The 22,695-nt window shown below is 53.6% G+C and overlaps 1 protein-coding gene across 2 annotated transcripts; it reads left to right on the top strand.

The window, feature by feature from the left end:
* The first annotated feature begins 506 nt into the window (after positions 1–506).
* Positions 507–21,213, top strand: MCM2 (minichromosome maintenance complex component 2). 2 transcript variants are annotated; one of them, XM_019797980.2, is made up of 16 exons: positions 507–632; positions 1,554–1,783; positions 4,640–4,815; positions 4,957–5,217; positions 5,961–6,180; positions 6,458–6,665; positions 8,494–8,628; positions 8,975–9,166; positions 15,159–15,252; positions 16,095–16,345; positions 16,466–16,592; positions 17,217–17,296; positions 18,212–18,460; positions 19,391–19,573; positions 19,751–19,906; positions 20,341–21,213. In XM_019797980.2, exons 1-16 carry the CDS (start codon positions 627–629, stop codon positions 20,449–20,451), a joined length of 2,679 nt encoding a protein of 892 aa, XP_019653539.1. In that variant the 5' UTR covers positions 507–626; the 3' UTR covers positions 20,452–21,213. The 2 variants fall into 2 exon arrangements, with proteins under 2 accessions (XP_019653539.1, XP_002917690.1); XM_002917644.4 differs by having other exon boundaries at positions 17,184–17,296.
* The last annotated feature ends 1,482 nt before the right edge of the window (positions 21,214–22,695 follow it).

Raw genomic sequence — 22,695 nt, 5'->3', positions numbered from 1 at the left:
AGGGATTCTCCCTTCCTGGGAATCACAAGCTGTTGAACCAAAACTACAGAATTGCTTAGAGATCCCCGAGGTGCCATGCTCTCCGCATCTTTACAAATGACGTTCTTTCTATCTGGAACGCCTCTGCATTTTGCTTTCCTCGGTGAACGTAACTCCTACTAGAACATCAAATTGCGGCCTTCCACAGTCCTGGAGCTGTTTGGGTGCTCTAAGTTTTCATCCTGAGAGCTTTTGGAGTAGTTCAAAGAGACCTTCTGCTCCCAAGACCTCAGAGGCCAGGCCTCAGTTGCCTCATCTGTAAAACGGCCACAGGGCGAGGAGGTCACGCAGGCGGCAGGTGTGACGGGTCCCCACTGCCCCCACCCGCAGCTCCAGCTCCCACTGGACCTTTTCTGGAGGTCAAAGCCTGGCGGCGCCGGGTTGCGCGCCCGGCCGCCTAGGCGGCGCGCCTCGGAGGTGTGGGCGGGGCCTCTTCCTCTGGCCCGCCCCCCCGGTCACGCAGATGAGGCCAACGTCATGACGCAGTGCTCTTTCAGTCGCTTCCCGGGCTGAGGAGGGTCACGTGAGCCGGTTTTCGCGCGAAAACTGGTTGTCGCTGGAGTGGCGGCGGGGAGCGCGGCGCTGCGATGGCGGTGAGCGCGGGTGTTCCCCGGCGGCCTGCGCCTCTGCCGTGCGGGACGGAGGCGCGGGCGTGGGGGGTCGGCGGGTGGTCCAGGCAAGCCGGCGTGTCTGCGTGGGCCGGGGCGCGGGGCGTGCGGGCGTGCGCCGGGACCCGGGGAGAAGGGCTGCACACTTCTAGTCCTCAGGCCCTCACCCCGGTCCTTCCCGTCCGGATGGGGCCTCCAGGTGGGGTCGGGCCCCTGGGCTCTGGTTTGGAGCTGATTTCTCCCCTTTACTCCTCTGTTGCGGAGTCTGCAAAGCCAGCGGGCGCTCGAATCCCCGTGGGGTTGCCTCCCCTCCCGCACCAAGTTGGGAGCTCGAATTCCCTAACCTGAGCTTGGTGGCCCACCCGGCCACTATCATTTACTCACTACGCACATGTTTGTGGGGCGCCCTCTAGGCCTGGCGCTGGAGACAGATACGGCCCCGCATTTTCGTGTATATATTATTGTAGCGGTTTTTGTCCTTTTGCCTTACTTGTATTGTCTGTCCCCTCCACCAGTCTGTAAATTTCACATCTCTGATGTTTTGGTCACTCTCGTATTCTGTCTCCTGTCGCAGTGTCTTGCATATTGTGGGTGGGAAGGCATGCTTACAGGAGGAGTATAGAAACAGGTACATAAATAAGGTACCCTTAGTGACTTGTCGTGGAGAAAACACAGGGAAATGTCAGTGCCCGGAGTATTTGAGAAAGTGATATTTGAGCTGGTTCCTGTGTGTTGAGAAGCCATTGGTCAGAGAGCTCACAGGAGAGCATTCCAGGCAGAGGCAACATCAGATGCAAAGTCTTGAGGCTGGAGGGGTTTGGAATGTCAGGGGGCAGGGTCACAGGTGGAGAGGGCTGCCTTATAGGATGCTAAGTCAACCCTCACCTTCTTGGTCCTCTCTTGCAGGAATCATCTGAGTCTTTCACTGTGGCATCCAGCCCAGCCCGGCGACTGCGAGGTGATCCTCTCACCTCCAGCCCTGGGCGAAGCTCCCGTCGCACGGATGCCCTAACCTCCAGCCCTGGCCGTGATCTTCCCCCCTTTGAGGATGAGTCTGAGGGCCTTCTAGGTACAGAGGGACCCCTGGATGAAGAGGAAGAAGATGGAGAGGAGCTTATTGGAGATGGCATGGAGAGGTATTTTCATTCAAAGCCAGGCGCTTGGCAGATAGCTTTGCAGAGAGCCCATTGTGTGTCCAGTGACCTTGCTTTGGTCCAGGGGAAGCAGAGGAATCAGTATCCTTGCCTATGAGTGCACCCTGAAGCAGGATCTGGGGCGGGGGAGACAGGTTCAGGGAACCACAACGTAGGCCCGTATAACTTGCTGTATCATAGACTGGGCCCTAAGGCCTGGGTAAGCCTCAGCTCTGTAAGATGTGCACCTCAGGGGATGCAAGGAGTCTCTCCTGTGGTGGACCACATCAGGGATGCCAAGGATGACTTGGAAGAACAGGAAGCAGGCAGCTGAGTGTTTTTGTGCAACTTCAAAGAAGGGGGGGTGGGGGGTGGTGCCTGATGAATCAAGATTTCAATGCAATTCAGCAAACATTTGTTACACTTGATCTGTACCAGGCCCTGCGTTAGATATTTTCACGCTTATTCATAAAAATATAAATGTGTATTAAAGGTTACAAGGCTTAATGGTAAGGTAATGGAGTAGGCTCTGCAGGAGAGCGGGGTTAGATTTCACCTGCTGCTCTACCCCATACTTACAACCAGGATTTGGTAGATACGCTAGTAGAATTGTTTGACAGCCCAGGAGCCTCACAAAGACTCTCCTTTGGAACCTTCTTTTACTCCTACTCAGGGGTTTCAAACGTGGTGTGTTTGAGAGTACTGTGCAGGCCATCCCACAGTCCATGGGGAGTGCCCTCTGTGAGCCGCCCGAGGGACTTGCAAGGGCTCTCTGAACCTGTCAGATTTTTGCTTTAAGTACCATCACCCCAGATGATGAGAGCGGATGTGCCATATGTGCCACACTATGGAAGGAATCAGGAGCCTTTGGACAAATCAGCTCGGAAGTTTTTATGGTTCTTTTCCGCATATGTCTAAGGATGGGATTGCTGGCTCATATGTCAACTCTGGTTCATCGTCTGAGGAACTGCTAGACCATTTTCCAAAAGAGCTCCACCATTCTACATTCCCATGAGCTGTGTGTGAGGATTCTAGTTCCTCCAGTTCTTGCCGACACCTGTTATTTTCTGGTTTTTGGTGATAGCCATCCCAGTGGGTGTGAGGTGATGTCTCATTGGGGTTTTGATTTGTATTTCTCTGGTGGTTAATGATGTGGAACATGTTTTTATGTGCTTATTGGCCATTTGTGTCTCTTTGGGGAGATGTCTGTCTATTCAGATCCTTTTCCCACTTTATGATTGGATTGCTTGATTTTTTTTTTTTTAAAGATTTTATTTATTTATTCGACAGAGATAGAGTCAGCCAGTGAGAGAGGGAACACAAGCAGGGGGAGTGGGAGAGGAAGAAGCAGGCTCATAGCGGAAGGAGCCTGATGTGGGGCTCGATCCCATAACGCCGGGATCACGCCCTGAGCCGAAGGCAGGTGCTTAACCGCTGTGCCACCCAGGTGCCCCATTGATTTTTTTATTATTGAGTTGTAAGAGGTTTTAAAATTTATTATGGGTACAGGTCCTTTATCAGATATGTGATTTGCAAATGTTTTCTTCTCAGTCTTTTTTTTTTTTTAATGGTGTCTTTTGAGGCACAAAAGTTTTTAAATTGATAAAACCCAATTTATTAATTTTTTTATGGACCAATTAGAATTTCACTGAGGATAGAGGACATCTCATGGGACTTAAAATTTTCTCAAAGAGTCAGACAAATACCTTTTAACTGAGAACATTTAAGAATTCAGAAATGGATCAGCCCACACATTTACCTCGCTCCTCTGGGATCTGTTTCTGGCATCAGCAGTATGGGATTACTTATTCTGAATTTATTTTAAAAAAAAGTAGCAGCCCCCCCCCGCCCCAATCACCATTTACTCTGAAAAAAGGGAGAATTCCAGACGATCATTTTGGGGAGGCAGTGTGGTATCAGAACGGGCCTGCAGGTTGTGGTTGGACTATGTTTTGACACCCAGCTCTGCTGAGTGGCTCTTAGCAAAAGCCCTATCATCCCCATAATCCTGTTTCCTCATCTTTCAGATGGAGTAATGATGCCTACCTCCCAGAATTGCAGGGAGGAAAGCCCTCCTTGCTTTCAGTGGGTTCTTTGTCCAGACAGCATTCCCCTTCAAATGCCTGACAGGTGACATCGTGGAAAACAAGTCCTTGGAGGTGTTGGAGTAGCCAGGAGGGTTGAGCCAGTGGGCGGGTGTTTCAGAGAGGCTGGTTTGGCTGATGTCAATAGAGGTACTTCCCAGTACTTCAAGGGATTTGAGGCGGCATTGTCTGGAAGCGGAAGGTTCAGGGAGAATTTCTGCCCTGTTAGGGAGCTGGGGTTGGCTGTCTGAAGGGCCTTTCTGCCTGAAGGTTTTGTGGTTCTTCAAATTCCTGTTTCTTATTGGATGCTCAAAGCTGTCTGCAGGTCCCCTCCCCCCGTTTTTTATTGTGGGAAAACACACATAACACAGAATTTACCATCTTAACTATCTTTAAGTGTCCAGTTGAGGGGCATTAAGTATACTCTTGTCATTGTGCAACCATCTCCAGAACTTGTCACCTCCCCAAACTGAATCCTGCAGTATTTGTCCTTTGTGATTGGTTTAGTTCACTGAGCCCATTGTCCTCAAGATTCACCCCCATTGTAGCCGGTCAGACTTTCTTCCTTTTGCAGACTGAATGATACTCCATTGTATGCACAGACCACGCTTTGTCTCTGTTGGAGATTCTCTTAGAGCCTTTTGTATTTCTAGCCTGGAGACTCTTCCAGCCTGCCCAGGCTGGGGCTCCTGAGTCTTCTGGAGTAGGCCCAGTTCCTGGGCTGGCTTTTGTTTTGTTTTTGATACTAACAGGGTCCATTTTGGGGCTCCCTCAGGGACTATCGTGCCATCCCGGAACTGGATGTCTACGAGGCCGAGGGCCTGGCCCTGGACGATGAGGACGTCGAGGAGCTGACAGCCAGTCAGAGAGAGGCAGCAGAACGGGCCATGCGGCAGCGTGACCGAGAGGCCGGTCGGGGCCTGGGCCGCATGCGCCGCGGACTCCTGTACGGTAGGCTCAGACGTCTGCACCTCCAAGGGTGTAAGGCTGGTCCTAGCTTCCAGAGCCTCGGGGGGCTGGAAGGGAATTCTGGGGAAGGCAGGTGGAAGGTGGTGGGAAAATTTCACGTGAGGGTATCTGTTTGGCCCCCAGACAGTGATGAGGAGGACGAGGAGCGCCCCTCCAGGAAACGCCGCCAGGTAGAGCGGGCCACGGAGGACGGCGAGGAGGACGAAGACATGATCGAGAGCATTGAGAACCTGGAGGACCTCAAGGGCCACTCCGTGCGTGAGTGGGTGAGCATGGCAGGCCCACGCCTGGAGATCCACCACCGCTTTAAGAACTTCCTGCGCACCCACGTGGATGGCCACGGCCACAACGTCTTCAAGGAGCGCATCAGTGACATGTGTAAAGGTGCGGCTTCCACATGTCCCCACCGCCTCTCGCTCACCACAGTCCGCCTTACATTCTCCCACAGGGGTCACTCCCTTAGGCCTTCAGCAGCACGTGTAATAGAGATGTGAAGTGCAGGGAATACTGAGCCACTTGCCCATCACTAGACAGGAGCTAGCACCTGAAGCCCGAGATGGCCGTCGTCAGGCAAATACAAAAAGCATTGCGTGTCTGCACTAGAACGCTCCACTGGCTGTCCAGGGACAACATCTGGACCACAGAAGCATTGTTTGACGTGCTCAAAATGTGGCAGGTTTAATGTAAAAGTCTGGATCACTACTTCAGTCAGGAAATAGCACATTTCTGTGTGATGGGAATTACCTTTAAAAGGAGGCATGTGGATCTTGGTCCGGGGCCGTCCACTCCATTCCCTTTTGTCTCGTATTTGATGCAGTTTATTCACAGGTTTTCTTCTTGGCCCTTCTAGGCATTTTGAGTTTGCAGCCCTCCTATAAGAGGCACCTTGCACGTATCGTTTCACGTGGTGTGATTTCCTACGCTCTGTGATGCCTGCATTTTACAGATTGAGAAGTGGAGGCTGAGTCGCACAGCTAAAGTAGGGCAGGCTTAGAAGTCAGGGCTGGGGTTTCCAGCTCCAAGTCAAGGATTTGGAGGAGCAGGCCTTCCTCCTTGGACAGGGAGAGGGAAATCGCCTGCCGTATCCCCTGCTGAGTTCTGCGCTTGGTCTCTCTTCCCACCGCCAGAGAACCGCGAGAGCCTGGTGGTGAACTACGAGGACCTGGCGGCCCGGGAGCACGTCCTGGCCTACTTCCTGCCAGAGGCGCCAGCAGAGCTGCTGCAGATCTTCGACGAGGCCGCGCTGGAGGTCGTGCTGGCCATGTACCCGAAGTACGACCGCATTGCCAGCCACATCCACGTGCGCATCTCCCACCTGCCCCTGGTAGAGGAGCTGCGCTCGCTGAGGTGAGCCGAGGGCAGGGCGAGCCTGAGGCCCCGGGTTCTCAGCACCCTGTGGCTCAGCTTTGTTCAAGGGAGCTCCAGCAGGGCCCCCGAGGTCTGGGTGGGCGGGCCGTGGCAAGGAGCCCCCTCACCCCGGCGCTCTGGCTTGTCCCGGGTGTGATGGTGTGCATCTGGTGGAATCCAGGTTTTCTGGATCCACCTCACTTCGAGCCCTGGTCTCTGGAGGGCGTGGAGCGCTCATCGGCCCCCAGGCTTCTGACAGGCCCTCCCGTCTCTGCAGGCAGCTGCATCTGAACCAGCTGATCCGCACCAGCGGGGTGGTGACCAGCTGCACGGGCGTCCTGCCCCAGCTCAGCATGGTCAAGTACAACTGCAACAAGTGTAACTTCGTGCTGGGGCCCTTCTGTCAGTCCCAGAACCAGGAGGTGAAGCCAGGCTCCTGCCCCGAGTGCCAGTCGGCTGGCCCCTTTGAAGTCAACATGGAAGAGGTGAGAGGCCGCACCTGCTGGTGGATGCCCTTCCTGTCTACGCAGGGGCCTGCCCCACCGCTAAGGCAGTTAGCGCGGCAGCCTCGGGGAAACAAGGTGGACTTGTGGACTGGCCACACCGTGAGGCAAACCAGATCTTTCTGGTCAGCCTCTTTAGTTTGGCCTGTGAGGTGCTTTTCAAGAATTCAAGCCAATATTTTAAAACCAGGCCATTTTGTTTAAAATGTCAACGTTGATGGTTTTTCTTTAAAAAAAAAAATAAGAGGGAAGATGTGGCAAAACGGCTCACTTCTTGTTCAGCTGTGTCCTTAGTAAGGTACCTGCTTTCCCATCCCTCATCCCGTGGGGCTTGCGCTTGGTTCTGGGAGCTGCCTCTCGGTGGGCCTCTTATCGGGAGCCTCTAGATTGTAAGTAGCTTAGACATTGCTGTGCCGGATTCAGGAGGCCCTGCTGAACACTTCTGGGCCGTTGGCCTTTGTATTTGAATGACTTCATCTGTAGAGTAGGGGTCATCACAATGCCTGCGGGGGATGCCCAGACCCCCTTTACCACCTTGCTGCCACGAATGCAGGGCTAGGCCCTCAGCACTCTGTGCCTCTGAGAAGTGCCCTAGCTGGGACCTCCTTGCCAGAAAGCGCCTGAGAGTTTCTGCTTCTGGCAGCCCACATACGAAAACAGACCTTCGCAAAAGCTCAGGTGCACCTTGCCTTGGGGAGGGCGAGCCTGTGGCTTTGCCCAGAGTCTTCCCCTGCCTGCTTAGGCCATCTTCCTCAAGAGTCCACTTTCCCAGAAGCTTCTTGAGAAGGCTCTTAACACAGGAGCAGGGTTTCAGGCTCTGCTTCTCCGTGAGTAATAATTACAGCTGAAGTTTCTGGAGTACTTGCAAGGTACCTAGTGTGGGGGAGTGATGGATAATTCAGTCTTTGTCACACCTTTTGAGGCAGGTGGTGTTATTGACCCCAAAGTCACTCAGCTAGTAAGAGGCCCAAAGGATTAGATCTCAGGCGTTTGGAACCAGAGCGCCTGCTTTTAAAGCTGTACTATGGGGCTTCTCTTATAGACTGTAAATGAAATAATGGACGTTAAATTGCACAGCAGAACATTGGCATGCGACATTTGGCCACAGTACCCACAGTTAGTGGAGCTCACTCTTTTGTTGGGCATTGATTTGAGTGCTTTTGATGTATGACTTTTTGATTTTTTTTTTTTTTTAAGATTTTATTTACTTGGGAGAGAGAGCATGCATGAGCGGGGGCAGGGGTGGCGAGGGGGAGGTCGGACTCGCTGCCGAGCTGGGAGCCCTACGTTGGGCTCACTCCCAGGACCCTGAGATCATGACCTGAGCTGAGGGCAGATTCTTAACTGACTGAGCCACGCAGGTGCCCCGTATGGTGTGATTTAACCGTCACTGTGAGGTTCACTTAGATCATTAGCTTCCGCATTCTGCAGAGATGGCGTAGAGAGGGGATATTGCTTACCCAGGATCACGCAGCTTAAGCCATGGAGCTAGGGTTTGAACCTAGGCACTGGGGCTGTGGCCTCCATTTGCACCAGGGCTCAGCTACAAGCCACTGCTGGACTGGCAGTAAGGAGGCAACCACGGGGTAGTGGCAGGAGTAGGGACAGTCCATGTGTCGATCACAGCAGTCTCGTTCTCAACTGTCTTTGGCTGTCCATTTTCTGGTCTGTTGATGGAAGATAGGAATCCTGTCTGTTCTTTCTCATGGGGCCATGACCAGGGTCAGGTGACATAGTAAGTCAGTGCTTGGAGGAGTGTGAAGTTGGCCATGCAGAGACAGGCCCCTGTGACCTTCTGTGTCCCACGCAGACCATCTATCAGAACTACCAGCGCATCCGAATTCAGGAGAGTCCCGGCAAAGTGGCGGCTGGCCGTCTGCCTCGCTCCAAGGATGCTATCCTCCTCGCCGATCTGGTGGACAGCTGCAAGCCAGGAGATGAGATAGTAAGTGGCCCAGGAGCAGGCCCGGAGGGAGCCGAATTGCTAAGCATATCAGTCTGAGCATCTGGGTGCGGAGAAGGCTGCTGGCACAGGGCTGCTGGCACAGGGAGGAGTAGGCGGAGGTCAGTTTTTCAGTCACTGGATGGAAGAGCCTTTCCTCCTTGCAAAGGACTGGCTGGTCGGAATGTAGGGGGTAGTAGTTTTGCTTTGGTCTTCTGGGTTGCTCATCTCACTGTCTGGCAGTGAGGAGTTGAGGAAGAGAAATTGGACGATGGAGGCAGCGGGGAGGAGGACCCCGGCCCTGAGTCTAACCCCAGACCGGCCCTCTGGGTTGTCTCCCCTCTCTCAGGAGCTGACTGGCATCTACCACAACAACTACGATGGCTCCCTCAACACGGCCAACGGCTTCCCTGTCTTTGCCACTGTGATCTTAGCCAACCATGTAGCCAAGAAGGACAACAAGGTCGCCGTGGGGGAACTGACAGACGAAGACGTGAAGATGATCACCAGTCTCTCCAAGGACCAGCAGATTGGGGAGAAGGCAGGTGGAAGTCCAGGCGGGATTGTCATGTTGCCAGAGGAGGCCCCAGAACCATGGTCCTGGTTCCTGGTCCTGGAGTCTGGGCTCCGCTTCTTCATTCTTTCCCTTCCCAGTGTTGGCTTGGTCAACTTGCCTTGACTGGGGTGGCCTGCGCTCTGGGGGAGGAGCCTGAATGCTGGCATTGGGATGGGGCTGTGGTGAGGAGTCAGTGGATCGAGTTGAGCCCAGGGGTCAAGCTGAAACAGCTGGAGCAGTAGGAATAACTCGTCTTCTGAGGGTATCCCCTGGTGTCAGACTCCTACCAACGCTCATTTCTCTAGGAAGAACGCTACCCTAAGGTGCTTTTAGAGTTCTGGGGTTTTTTAAATTGTAGACATTTTCGCTGAAGGTTGGGGAGCTAGGGGTTTGAGAGCCAGACCCTCAGTTCAGGTAAATCAGTGCAGGCTCCATTTGGCTTATGAGCAAATGGGATCATTCCCTTGAGGGCAGGGCCCCATCTGACGCACTCATCTCTGTCACCTCCACCTGGGCCACCGAGATTTGGGGTTCCACCAGGAGAGGCAGGGGTTTCCCCAGCCTCGGGAGGATGAGAACTTCATTTTGCCAACGTACCCAGTCCTTGAATACCTTGTAGGGCCGCATACTAGGATTGCGGTGGGAAGTCAGACACAGTCCTTTCCTTCCTGGGGCTTATAGTTAATCAGGATCCCCGATAATAAGAAAGAAAACAAGGACAAAGGATCTTTTCACGGAATCAGTAACATGGGAGGATAGCCACAACCTGTGATTATTTGCTTCCTACCCTTCCCGGAGGAAAATTAGTACTTACACAGTGGACATGTTTTCACACTCTTCACGAGCATTTAGGCCGGTTTCTCCAGGGCTGGCAACCTGGCGCTCGCTGCCTGTGACCTGGCGGTGTTGCATCAACTGTGTGCACGTGCACCCGAGCTGCCGAAGGAGCAGTGTGCTTCTAGAACACTTTGCTGGTGCCCTCTTTCCCTCTGCATCAGTTCTCAGCCGCTGCTCTCCTGCTCTGTTGAGGAGACAGGAAGGGCAGCAGATAGAGCGTGGGAAGCAGGACGTGCTTGACTTCAACAAGGCTTTGGACAGAGCAGTCCTTGTATGTGCCTTGTGCCCCAGACTTCCAGAACTGCTCCTGGTGACCCTAACATAGAAGGCTCTGCCACACATGGTGCGGTGATAGGTGCTGTTTTGTCTTGCCTCCTTGTCCGTGTAGCTGACTTTTCCAGGCAGACGTGTCCCGGCACCGTGGTAGTGACTGCTCAAGTTCAGTTAGACCTACACGTTTACACCGTGACCCCCTCAGGGTTGGAGGTGGGACCTCTAAATGAGGTCCTTCAGAAGGATCTAGAGGGGATCCTTCTAGAGACGATGACATCTCTGCAGGACACCTTTCTGAGTTCCGTCAGGGAAGGAGGGCTGGGTGATAGCGGGGAGGGTTGCTCTGTACTGACCCCGTTAGTCCACTGTCAGGGGGGCTATTTTTGCCAAAAACTTGGACAAAGAAACCACACTCAACAGTTTTGGGGACAAACTGAAAGGATGGCAGGCTCATCATGATGGGGTTCATTTGAACTGTTTAAACCAGAGGTTTGCAATTTGGTGGTCTGTGGGCCACGGTGCAGGCTGCTGACGGGTTTTGTTTGGTTGGTAGGTGGTTCTGTGTTTCCTTTTCTTCTTTTGCTTTTAGTTTTGAATTATCATCCTCTAGGAATTAAGAGATAGCACATAAAAATCTGGAAGCCCTGGTTTGTGACCATCCGAGCATTCATCTGCTAGATCTTTTGTTTCTCTCCAGCGATGACTGATGGGAGAGCTGAGGGGCAGCTGCCCTTGCCCAGGGGGCACGCTCCTTGCTCTCTGCCCCCTGCCTCGTCCTCTGCAGCCTGATGAACTCAGATTGCCTTCTGGGGGCGTTTGATTTTGTGGGCTCTGGCCACTAGAAATAGTCCTTAGGTAGGTGCTGTGCCTAACACTTAGATTTTAAAGAACTAACGGGAGAATCAGTCCGGGGCCAGACTTCTCAGGTTTGGCTTTTGGCCCAATCCTTGGTGTGATCAGGTGAGTTGCTCGCCTCGGTAGGGACGGGCAGATGGTAGGTAGTACCCACGGTTGAAGTGTCACAGGGATCACGTGGAAGTGCGCACGTGAACGCCGCATGGCTGTGTACTCAGCAGCTAGCTGTTAGTGTACGTCAGGACAAAAGTTAAACTATTTGTACAAAAACTGGATGGGCGTGCCGCCCGGGACGCGTAAAGGACCGTAGGAGGATAAAAATAGCTTTGGGGCATGTTAGACATTTCCTGTACATTGTCTTGTGCTCACGGTAGCTGTGCGGATGGGAACGCGGCCTCCCTTCGTGGCGGGCTGTTCTGAGCCGCGGGGATCGGGCAGTGCACACTGAGAACTAAGAGCGTGAGCTTCAGATTGGCAGGAATCTGGGGTCAGGTCCTGCCTCTCACATTTAGGAACAGACAGTTTGACCAGAGCCTTGGTTTGTTTCCTCCTTTTTGATGTGGGGGAACCAGGCTCCTTATGAGGGTTAAGTGGAATACTTCACGGGAACCGTATTAATCCTTAGCAGTTTGGGTTTGATTTTGCCTTTTTTTTAAAAGATTTTCTTTATTTGAGGCAGGGAGAGGATGCACATGAGCAGGAGTTGGGGGGACAGGGAGAGGGAGAAGCAGACTCCCCGCTGAGCAGGGAGCCCGATGTGGAACTCGATCCCAGGACTCTGGGATCATGACCAGAGCTGAAGGCAGACGCTTAACTGACTGAGTCACCCAGGCGCCCCTGATGTTTTCCTTTCTTCCTAGCCTGTACGTTTGCCTGTTACTCTCAGACCAGCTGGGTCGGTGACAGGGCAGCGTTGGCTTTAATGTGGTTGCTTCCTTGCCCTCTAGTCTGTAGGGCGGCCCTTCTGATGTTTTGCGGGAGGGGAGCTAGGGCCTGCTGCTCTTGGACATCTCCTGGAGGGAGACATTACCTCATCCTTGCAGGGGTGCCTGCTACGGGAACAGCCCTGAGACACGGTCTGGGTAAAGAGAGGTTAGGGACGGGCAGCCTTGCACACCCACAAGACGTACAGGAGGATGAGACCTCCGTGGCAGATGGTCTTTCCTGACGTTCCCAGCACAGGTGAGGGTGCAGTGGAACGGTCCTGCATACCGAGCCCTGCATACCGATGCTGTATATGTGATTTCCAGGTAGTAACAACGGGAACGATCCTACAAGTAGAGGTGTCACGGGTGCCCGTTTTATTGATGAATAAACTGAGGCACAGAGTAAGTAAGCTGCCATGTGGCATAGCTGCCAACAGCGGAGCCAGGATCCCTGTTCACGTAGTCTGGTTTGAGTCTGCGCTGCAGTGACTGCTCTCTGCTGCCTCTCCATTACTGCAGCGCAGGAGGAACGGTGTGTGTTGGGGAGAACTTGGTTATGGTGAGCTCTGTGGCCACCCTAGCACAAGTCCTTGTCTGAATATTAAAAGCTTGTTACAGAAACTTGCAGACATACGTGTGGAGTGGGTACAATGAACCCTGCATGTCCTTCCCCCCCGGCTCCAGCTGCGGCTGGAGTCGGGCCACCACTGTGTCCTCTGTATTCACGCCCAGGCCCTTCAATGACTGCAGCCAGTTCCCCACGCAGGGTTTGACCTGCAGCAGTGGATCTCACAGGCACTCTCTACTGAACTGAACCACAGCACCGCGGCCACACTTTAAAAACAGGTTTGCGGTTCCGTGGTAGCAAGTATTTCGTTGGTATCCACATTTCCCTGATTATCCTACTTTTTTCTTTTTTTAAAAGTCTCTTGGAGTCGATGTCCAAGTAAGGCCCACACGTTGGGACCAGTCGATCTGTCTCTTAAGTCTCAGTCTTTAGGTCCCCTCTCCCTCTCCTCCTTTTTTGAGGAAGCATCTGGGTCGTCTGTCCTGTTGAGGTTTCCACAGTCTGGGTGTTACCGATTGGGTCTTTGTCAAACATACTTCTGGGCTGCCTGCTTTCTGTGAATTGCTTATTCAGTATCCAGGCTGATTTCTTATGGGTGGGTTCCGTGGCGAGATGGGCCAGAGGTCTGTGTTCCCACCATGGCACCTCGCGTTTCCTTGTCTCCCTGTGATGTTAGCAGCCACTGATGATCCCTGGCTAAACATACTCATTCATTAGGGGTTGCAGAATGACGGTCTTCTAACTCCAAATCTTTCTTCGTTTTTTTCTGGAATGCTTCTATGTAGAGTAACTTCTTTTCATTAACTATTGGACTGTGCCTAGGAAGAGGTCCTGTAGGAGAAGCAGGATTGTGCTTGATCCTTCATTTACCAGTTTTCAAAATAATGACTGGTTCCCCTCCTGAGGTGACTGCTGAGGGTCATTACGGATGAGCGGTCTTAAATAACCAAGGCTTTGGCGCTGCAGGGGCCGTCCAGGTGATGCCCAGCGGGTCCCCCTGGTTGCCAAGCGTGAAGCCCGTCGCCCAGAGCCCTAGCGGTGTGGCCCCGGGTCTCTGACAGCTGTCCTCTTTCCTATTGAAGACACTGCAGGTTCCTTTTGCACATTTCCTGCCCCAGACCTGGGACCGGCCATTTCTCCAAATAGCCCCATGGGGAGTAGAATTTTCTTTCAGTGGAAAATAGTGTTTATAGAGGTCAGCCTCTGTGGGCACCAGGCCTGGACTACCGTGCGCCAGTTAATTCAGGACTGCGTCTCCTTGTGCTGGGTTTTGCAGGAAATATATGGCCAAGGAAAAAGCCAGCAAAAGTGTCCCAGGGGAAACTGACCTCCACCCCTACTTACTATATGAAGTAACAGCAGGAGGCACTGATGGCTCAGTACCAGTGGTACTGGCAGATCCTCTTTGCAGAAGGACCTGCTGGTCATGCTGCCCCCTGGCAGCAGTGCAGAGTGGCCATCCGCAGGACAAACTGCTGACCCCTGACTCCAGCTCTAAGAACTGGACGTCTCCCACCTTCATGCTTCCAGGGAGCCCCAAGCAGCGTTGACTTTCCGTCTGGCTGGTGGGCAGGCGGGATGGCTGGCTCTAGCCTGGTGGGGGTGGGTGGGCGCCCTTGGGGTTTTCAGCACTGACTTTCTTGCTTCAGTGCTCCCTACCCCCGGGGCCTGCTGCATTACAGGCCGCCTCGGTGTGACCTGTAAGGAGGAGAGGAGATGCATGTGCGGCTTCTGCAGAGCCCTTCCATGCAGATGGCGGGAAGGTTGAGAACAGAAGAAGTGTGCAGGAAGAGATGGAAGCTGCTTCCTTCTGGCAAGACATTGCTTTGTTGTCTCTGGTGTCCGTTTTAAAAGTCAGGCAAATTTTGAGATTCTCTCTTTTCCTCTTCTCTGTCTTTCTCTTTTACACACAAATAGACGGTTCCATGACTTACCCGTTGAAATGATGACTTCCTGGTGGGCCCGTCTCCTGAATGTTCCGTATTTATCATGTTTGGCTACCACAGCATAGCCGGGAGCCAGGCACTTGTATAAACCTCTCACTTAGGGCCCACCCAGTCCTCGGAATTGGGCTGTGATACCTGTCTTGCATTTGAAGAGACTGAGGCTCAGGCAGCCACAGAGCCCATGGGAGGGGTCTTCCTGCATCTGTGTCGTCAAAGCCTACCCTTTTCCCACACAATGCACTGTTTCATGGGTCTGGGTCTTGTCTCCTTTCTGCGACCCTTGGGTAGTCCTTTTTGAAATATGACCAAAAGGGGTCAGACTGAGATTCTGTTAAGCTCTAAGGTTCTGTGATTCTTAGGAAAAGCCAGCTAATTGCCCAGCCCAAGGTCAGATGCCAGGGCTTGGTGCTGGGGCCTGCTGGGATTGTGGCAGCTGTGGTATGGGCACTTTGGGGCTGGAGACATCCCTGTTCCCTGAGATTGGAGCGGGTGGGGGACCCCCCCGTGTGGGGGGAGTTGGCCCAGACTCAGAGCAGAGGCACCCATTCTCACTGGCTCTTCCTCCCTTGCAGATCTTTGCCAGTATTGCTCCTTCCATTTACGGACACGAAGACATCAAGAGAGGCCTGGCACTGGCTCTGTTCGGAGGGGAGCCCAAAAACCCAGGTGAGTGGCATTGGGCGCCACCCACCTTTCCTCTGTGTTGTGGGTACCAGACAAGGCAGAACTTTGCATTTGAAGGCTGGGTATCTGGGGAGAAAGTACAGGTTAGCAGATGGCCAGACCGTGTGTGGCTTGGTCATCATAGGGAGAGCATAGCCTGTGGCTATGGCACCTTGAGTGGTTTTAATTATAAAAATAATACATTAGCATGTAGGGATATAATTACATCCTCTTCTTAAATTGTTAGAAGTCACAGAAAGATGCAAAACCCCGCCGACCACCGTTTCTAATCTATTCTCCTCCTGGCAGGGGTCACTCCTGATCAGTATGGTGTGTGCACTAGTGGACCTTTGTGTGGCCATTCATCTAGACTTACACTTGTGCTTACACAATGACACAGTTCCGTGGCATACGTACGTTAACACGGTATTTCCTGTGCCTGCCTGTCGGTGACGATGTAAAATATCCAGCTAACTTCTTCCCATCATTAGCATGTTTGGGGAGTGTTTTCACGTTGGTGGGTGCTGAGCAGATTCATTCTCATAAGCAACTGTTTCAAGGTCCCTGTAGCACAGCATACAGAGTTGTTCTTCTCGGTGGAGAACGTCTGCATTGCTTCCAGTTCCTTAGCTTCGCTGAGAGCGTCTTTATGCTAGTGGCCCCATGCCCGCATCTCTCTTGGTTCAGTTCTTAGAAGTGGATTGTTAGTCCTAGGGTCTGCCATCCCTTTCTAGAAGGTATGCTTTGCCACCAGCATAAACAGGCTGAGAAATTAGAGATAACCCGGCTATGTTTTGCACCCCTCCCCTCCCTTTCATCCCCACCTCCGTCCCTGCCTCCTCTAGGGGGTAAGCACAAGGTGCGAGGCGACATCAACGTACTCTTGTGTGGAGATCCTGGCACAGCCAAGTCTCAGTTCCTCAAATATGTGGAGAAAGTGTCTAGCCGCTCCATCTTCACCACTGGCCAGGGGGCTTCAGCCGTGGGCCTCACGGCGTACGTCCAGCGGCACCCTGTCAGCAGGGAGTGGACCTTAGAGGCAGGAGCCCTGGTTTTGGCAGACCGAGGAGTGTGTCTTATCGATGAATTTGACAAGGTGGGTCCTTGGGCCACATGGCAGTAGGGTTTGGGATGTGTTGGCTTAGCCCTGAGTTGGGGAATGAGTGTTGACGGGATAGCGGTTGGGGCAAGCATCACCCATTTGAACCTCCTGCAGATGAATGACCAGGACAGAACCAGCATCCACGAGGCCATGGAGCAGCAGAGCATCTCCATCTCCAAGGCCGGCATCGTCACCTCCCTGCAGGCTCGCTGCACCATCATTGCCGCGGCCAACCCCATAGGTACGCCAGGCACGACAGCTGTGGGGGTTGGGGTCTGCCACGGAGGCAGGACCCAGAGAGGCCTCGCCTTGGGGAATAGGAGACTGCAGCGTCCCTCAGCCAGTTCTGGGGTCTGAGGAAGGAGCTAAGCATCAGAAAACCTTCTTTTCCGCAGTTCCATGTTGGGGGTGCATGGAAACAAGATTTGGGGTTGTTTGTTAGGCTGTGTTCTTAGAACCGGTTTTGGACATTTTCCTCAGAAGACGAGGGAAAAATCTAGTGCATTGTGTAAGTTGGGGTGAAGTTGGTTGTTGATCCCAGTCACCATGTGGGCAGGGAGCCCAGGCACCTCGCTCACCTTATTGTAGGTTTTTCCTGCTGGGAGTTGATTAGACTTCTAGTCTAAAGGCTATTTCAGGCAAGTGCTCCGGGAAAGTCCTTCTCTGTGTCTCGTCCAGAATGCCTGGCGGATGCATGCACTGAGCGTCCTTCCTTTCCCGAAGTCGTCTTTCTCTTCCGTCACTGAAGCACCTTGGAGTTGGCAAGAACTTTGTGCTCAGAGGAGCAGATCGAGGGAGATGAGGCCTGATGGGGAGGTGCTTTGTGTTACAGGAGGCCGCTATGACCCCTCACTTACCTTCTCAGAAAACGTGGACCTCACGGAGCCTATCATTTCCCGCTTCGACGTCCTGTGTGTGGTGAGGGACACGGTGGACCCAGTTCAGGTACACAACCCCGTGTCCTGGGGCTCGTGCAGTAAGTTTTGGGGACCTGGAGTGAGGCTCGGGGCCTGTGTGGTGTCAGGCGCGAAGACAGGGATGCCACTTGGACTGTGGTGTTTGTCCGAGAGTCAGCCTTGGTTTCTCTTTCCTTCACTCGCCCATGCCCGCTGCCCAGATGGCAGTCCACTGTCTGCCACCAGGCCCTGCCGGCCCAGCCACGGGCGCCCACCTGCTTCTCACCACTTCCCTGCTGCAACCGAGTCCCGGCTTCTCGCTCTGACCCAAAGTACTGCCATGTCTTGTGGTCACTCTCTTGGCTTCCACTCCCACACCCGTTTAAGGCCTTCTCCAGTTGGAAGCCAGCCCATCTTCTGAAAACGTAAGGTGTATTATGCCTCTTCTTAATCTGCTGGCAGCTTCCACTATAACTAGCAGAGAATCCACTGGCCCCGAGAGGCCTCCTCTGGGCCTGTCTCTCCTCCTCGCTCCCTTCACTTATCTACCCCGGCCACATCAGCCTGTTCTCCCTTGCAGCTGCCAGGCCTTGGCTTGTCAACGTGCTCTTTTCTCTTCCTGGAAGGCTCTTGTAGATGGCTGAACGGCTGAGGTGTTTTGGCAGCGTCAGCTGGAGGAGTCTCTGCAGGCCCTTGGTCCCCTGCATGTCCCTCTCTGGTTATTTTGAATACTGTGTCTGTCCCCGCTCCTCTCAGCAAGAGGTGAGCTCGTGAGAGCTGGGGGTCCACGTGCACCGGGGACCCCCAGCACCCATAGCTGCCGGGCACGTAGTAGGCATTGGATGATAGTGTGGCAAGAATGTCATTCTCCGGCACCTGCAGCTTTGACTTCTAGCGAGCCGACTTACTCCAAGCCAGGTCACGAGACTCACCCTGTGACTTGCCCTCTCCCGTCTTGTCTTAGGATGAGATGCTGGCCCGTTTTGTGGTTGGCAGCCACATGAGACACCACCCCAGCAACAAGGAGGAGGGGCCGGGCGGCAGTGGCACCCAGGAACCTGCCATGCCTAACACATACGGTGTGGAGCCCCTGCCGCAGGAAGTCCTGAAGAAGTACATCATCTATGCTAAGGAGAGGGTCCACCCGAAGCTCAACCAGATGGACCAGGACAAGGTGGCCAAGATGTACAGTGACCTGAGGAAAGAGTCCATGGTGAGGGCCCAGGGCACAGCCGGCAGGGCGGGTGGGGCGAGGGAGGGAAGCACAGCAGAAGCTTCTTGAGCTGTGCGGTCCGTTAATCTCAGAAGTGCCAGAGCTGGATGCCTTTAAAAAATGATATGTAGATATCTTAGCCATTTTGTTTCAGATGGAAGGCAAACGTGTGTGCACTTGTCTATCTGGGTATGGGGCCAAGGTCTCTTGAGTGTTGGCCACTGGTTAAGTTCTGTGCTGACCTTGTGAATCTCACCCAAACAGGGGGTCTGAACAAGTATCCCTTCTTTCATAGTGGAGTGAAATTTAAAAGCAGCTTGCATGTAGCTGGAATGCAGAACTCTTTTTATTTTAATTTTTTTAAAGATTTATTTATTTCAGAGATAGCTTGAGTGAGCGGGGGGAGGGGCGGAGGGAGAGAGCAAATCCCCAAGCTGACCTCTGACGTGGGGCTTGATCTCACAACCCTGCGATCATGACCTGAGCTGAAATCAAGAGTCGGCCGCTCAACCGACTGAGCCACCCAGGTGCCTCTGGATTGCAGAATTCTTGTAGGTGGGTAGGTCTCACCCACCTAACCAAGACAGTGGCTTCTTTGTTTTTTTTTGTTTGCTTGGTTGGTTTTTTTACCTTTTAACTTCATGAGGTCCTTGGAGAGCGTTTGACTTAGTTTTTGTACACACAGCTTTCTTTCCCCGCTTACACTGCGTGTGTATGTACAGCACTTACGCTGTGACAGAAACCAGTTCAGCTGGCCACAAACGTCTCGGAGTCTGGGGTGCACACAGTGAGCTAGTGGAGAGAGGGTGCAGGCGGGATGGCGGCAGGCCGCGAGCATGCGGCGTTCGTACGAGCCGCTGGCGGCGTGCATCTCCATTTTCCTTGCCTCTGTCTCCTGCCCGAGCAGACCTGATGCTGTCCTTCCTCCAGGCCACAGGCAGCATCCCTATCACGGTGAGGCACATCGAGTCCATGATCCGCATGGCAGAGGCCCACGCGCGCATGCACCTGCGTGACTACGTGATCGAGGATGACGTCAGCATGGCCATCCGCGTGATGCTGGAGAGCTTCATCGACACGCAGAAGTTCAGCGTCATGCGCAGCATGAGGAAGGTGGGTGGGAGCCCGGCGGCCACGGCGGGCATCCCCAGGCTCTGGATCCGGGCTCTGCTGGCCTGCCTGGCTGCTCGGGCAGGTCGTGACGGGAGCGTGGCAGGGACTGGTCATCCCGTAGCAGTCTGAGGGTTCCGCTGAGGAAGGGCATCATCTGACTTTGGCTGTTCTCTGCAGACTTTTGCCCGTTACCTTTCATTCCGGCGCGATAACAATGAGCTGCTGCTCTTCATACTGAAGCAGTTAGTGGCAGAACAGGTGACATACCAACGCAACCGCTTCGGGGCCCAGCAGGACACTATTGAAGTGCCTGAGAAGGACTTGGTGGACAAGGTATGGGCACAGATGGGCGGGAGGGCTGCTTCCTGGGGAGCTGTCCGCCATTGCTGGGGGCAAGAAGTCCTTGCTCCCTCATTAAGTGAGCAGGCCTCGGATGGGAGCCATTCACTGAGTGTTCATTATTGCCGAGCCCTGTTGTGTGCAGTTACACTTGACCATGGTGAGTCCTGTTACCTCTGTCCTGCCTCACAGAGGAGACAGACACAGAGCAACTGAGTAGCTTGTCCACTTTCATGGGCATTTGGCAGAGCTAGGATTTCAAGCCCTGTGTCTGATTCCAGACCCCAACTCCATGGCCCCTGCGCCGATTCACACTCACCCTGACCCCCGCCGCGAACGGGCCGTAGCCACTGCGCCAGAGCCAGAGGCGCTGCTGCAGACCAGCTGAAGCTCGCTGTCGTGGCTCACCTGGCGTGTTCTCCTTTCAGGCTCGCCAGATCCACATCCACAACCTGTCTGCTTTTTACGACAGCGAGCTCTTCAGGACGCACAGGTTCAGCCGTGACCCGACCCGGAAGGTGATCCTTCAGCACTTCTGAGGCTCGGGCCGTCCACGGTAGCTCGCCGACGTCCTGGCGGGGCTGGCTCCACACGCTGGCAGGTGCACAGCCCTACCACTGAGGGACTCCGGGAGCGCGTGTGCGGCCCCGCGGCTGAACCATCCGGCTCCACCCACCGTCTACCGGGCTCAGGCTGGGCCGGGAACGAAGGCTCTTCGTTTCTTTGGCTCCACTGTCTGCTCCTCACGTCATCTTGGGTGGGCACGCGTTGCCAGTGTTCCTCTTCACCTGCTTGGCAGCCCGCTGCCTACAGGAGGTTTGTCTTCACTTTGTTCCTTGGACTAGAGTCCCTGGTGTTCAGGGTACCGCGGTCCGTTTTAGGTGACCGAGCATATGAGGGTGTTACGAGAACTTGTTGCCCTCTTGGTGTGAGTTCCGGTCCTGGATGCGTCTACCGCTTTGGCCAAAGAGCAAGTTCAAGGTGTTCGTAGTGTTTTTCTGAAATCTGTCCTGCAGGTTTCCCTGGGCTTCTGTGAGTAGAGAAAATGCGGGCAGAAGAGCACACAACATGTGGCCCAGCGCCTTCCCCACTCCCCAGCTTCCCCCCAGGCCAGGGATTGCTGTGGTAGCCAGACAGGAATGAGACTTACCCTGGTAACGATGGTGCCTAGCCAGGACTGGCCATCACCATTGCCGTGCTCATTTGTTTTCTCCTACTAGCCATTCCCCATTCTCTCGTTGTACATTCAATTTTTGTTTCTGTAGTTTTTATTTTCAATAAAATAAGATCTACAATAGTGACAGCTGATGGTCCAGATTGTGTCTTCAAGTCATCACGCAGGCTTTCCTGCACTCCCCTTAAAGGCCTTTCCCATCTTCTGTTTTTGGTATTTGTTGGAGGTAGATTTGGCTGTAAGAGCTGTCTTGTTTGTGGGTGTGCAAAAAGCAAAAATGGTGTGGCTTTTCCTAGGGAATTCAGTTGGCAGTTGCTGCCTCTGTGACTTCTGTGGAATCCACGAGAACCAGAGAACAGACGTGTACACCTGGAGGGACTGGAGGTAATCTGGCCCTGCCTCCAGACGGAGCACAGTTGTTTATCAGCACCACCATCTGGATTGTTCTTTCTGGAAACTTCCAGAATGAGTCCTTCCTGTGAAAGTCTTGCAGATATTTGGTGAACCTCGTATGTTTGATTTCCTTGCACATATCCTTGAGAGTCTGATGAGGGGAAGGCCCTGAGGGATGTGGGGAGATCTCTGAGGAAGCAGTCGAGTACTGGGGAACCAAATGGAGGAGGAAAGGGGTGAGGAAATGGCCCCTGTACAGGTGACATCTTTAGGAGGAAGAACGGGAAGGAGCCAGCCCCAAGGAAAGAACAGTTGGTGTGGCCGAAACTTGAGGGGTGGAGGGGAAGAGCTGGGGCAGGAGCTGGGCCTTGCAGGGCTTGCAGCTTGAAAGGAAAGGTTTTCTTTACACGGAGAACATTTCTGACACCAGATGTGTGGCTTCTCCACACTGCTCAGTTCACTTTACAGTCACATACTGGGAGTCCTACAATTTTTTTTTTTTTAAATATAATTTGAGAGAGTGTATGAGCAGGGTAGAGGAACAGAGGAAGAAACAGACTCCTCATTGAGCAGGGAGCCCCAGATGGATGTGGGGCTGGATCCCAGGACCCTGAGATCATGACCTGAGTCAAAGGCAGACGTTTAACCGACTGAGCCTCACAGGAGCCCCTGGGTGTCCTACAATGTAAGGCAGCTCTGACACGACCTGGAAGTAGCATGCAGAGCCCACAGGGTAAGGGCTCAGTCCCACGGGACTCCGCCCACTTCAGACACGTTGCGGGTAGCGGGTCCCCAGGCCTCCCACAGTTAGATCTAACTTGCCTGTAAATCAGAGATTCCCATGACCCCTCCTCAGGTTTGATAACTTGCTGTAGCAGCTCGTAGAGCCCCGGGCAGCAGTTGACTTGCTGTGACTGACTGACTACATCCTGAGGGATAGAAAATGACCAGATGGACAGAGACACAGGGTGAGGTCCCAAAGAGTCCCGCACGCAGGAGCTTCTGTCCCTGTGGAGTTTCAGGGGCACCACCCTCCTGGCACCTGACTGTGTTCCTATTTGCCAACCCAGAAGATCCTTGAACCCCTTCAGTTAGGGGTTTTTCTGGAGGTTTCATTACAGAGGCACAATGATTAAATCGGCCATTAGTGATTAGCCCAACCTCGCCCTCCCCTCCCCAGAGGTCAGGTTCTAACCCTCTCATCCCAGGTTCCCAT

The sequence above is a fragment of the Ailuropoda melanoleuca genome, chromosome 4 (genome assembly GCF_002007445.2).
Source record: "Ailuropoda melanoleuca isolate Jingjing chromosome 4, ASM200744v2, whole genome shotgun sequence".
NCBI classification, from domain to species: Eukaryota; Metazoa; Chordata; class Mammalia; order Carnivora; family Ursidae; genus Ailuropoda; species Ailuropoda melanoleuca.
The sequence above is the reverse complement of the archived record's forward strand: the minus strand, read 5'-3'. Positions and strand labels throughout refer to the sequence as shown.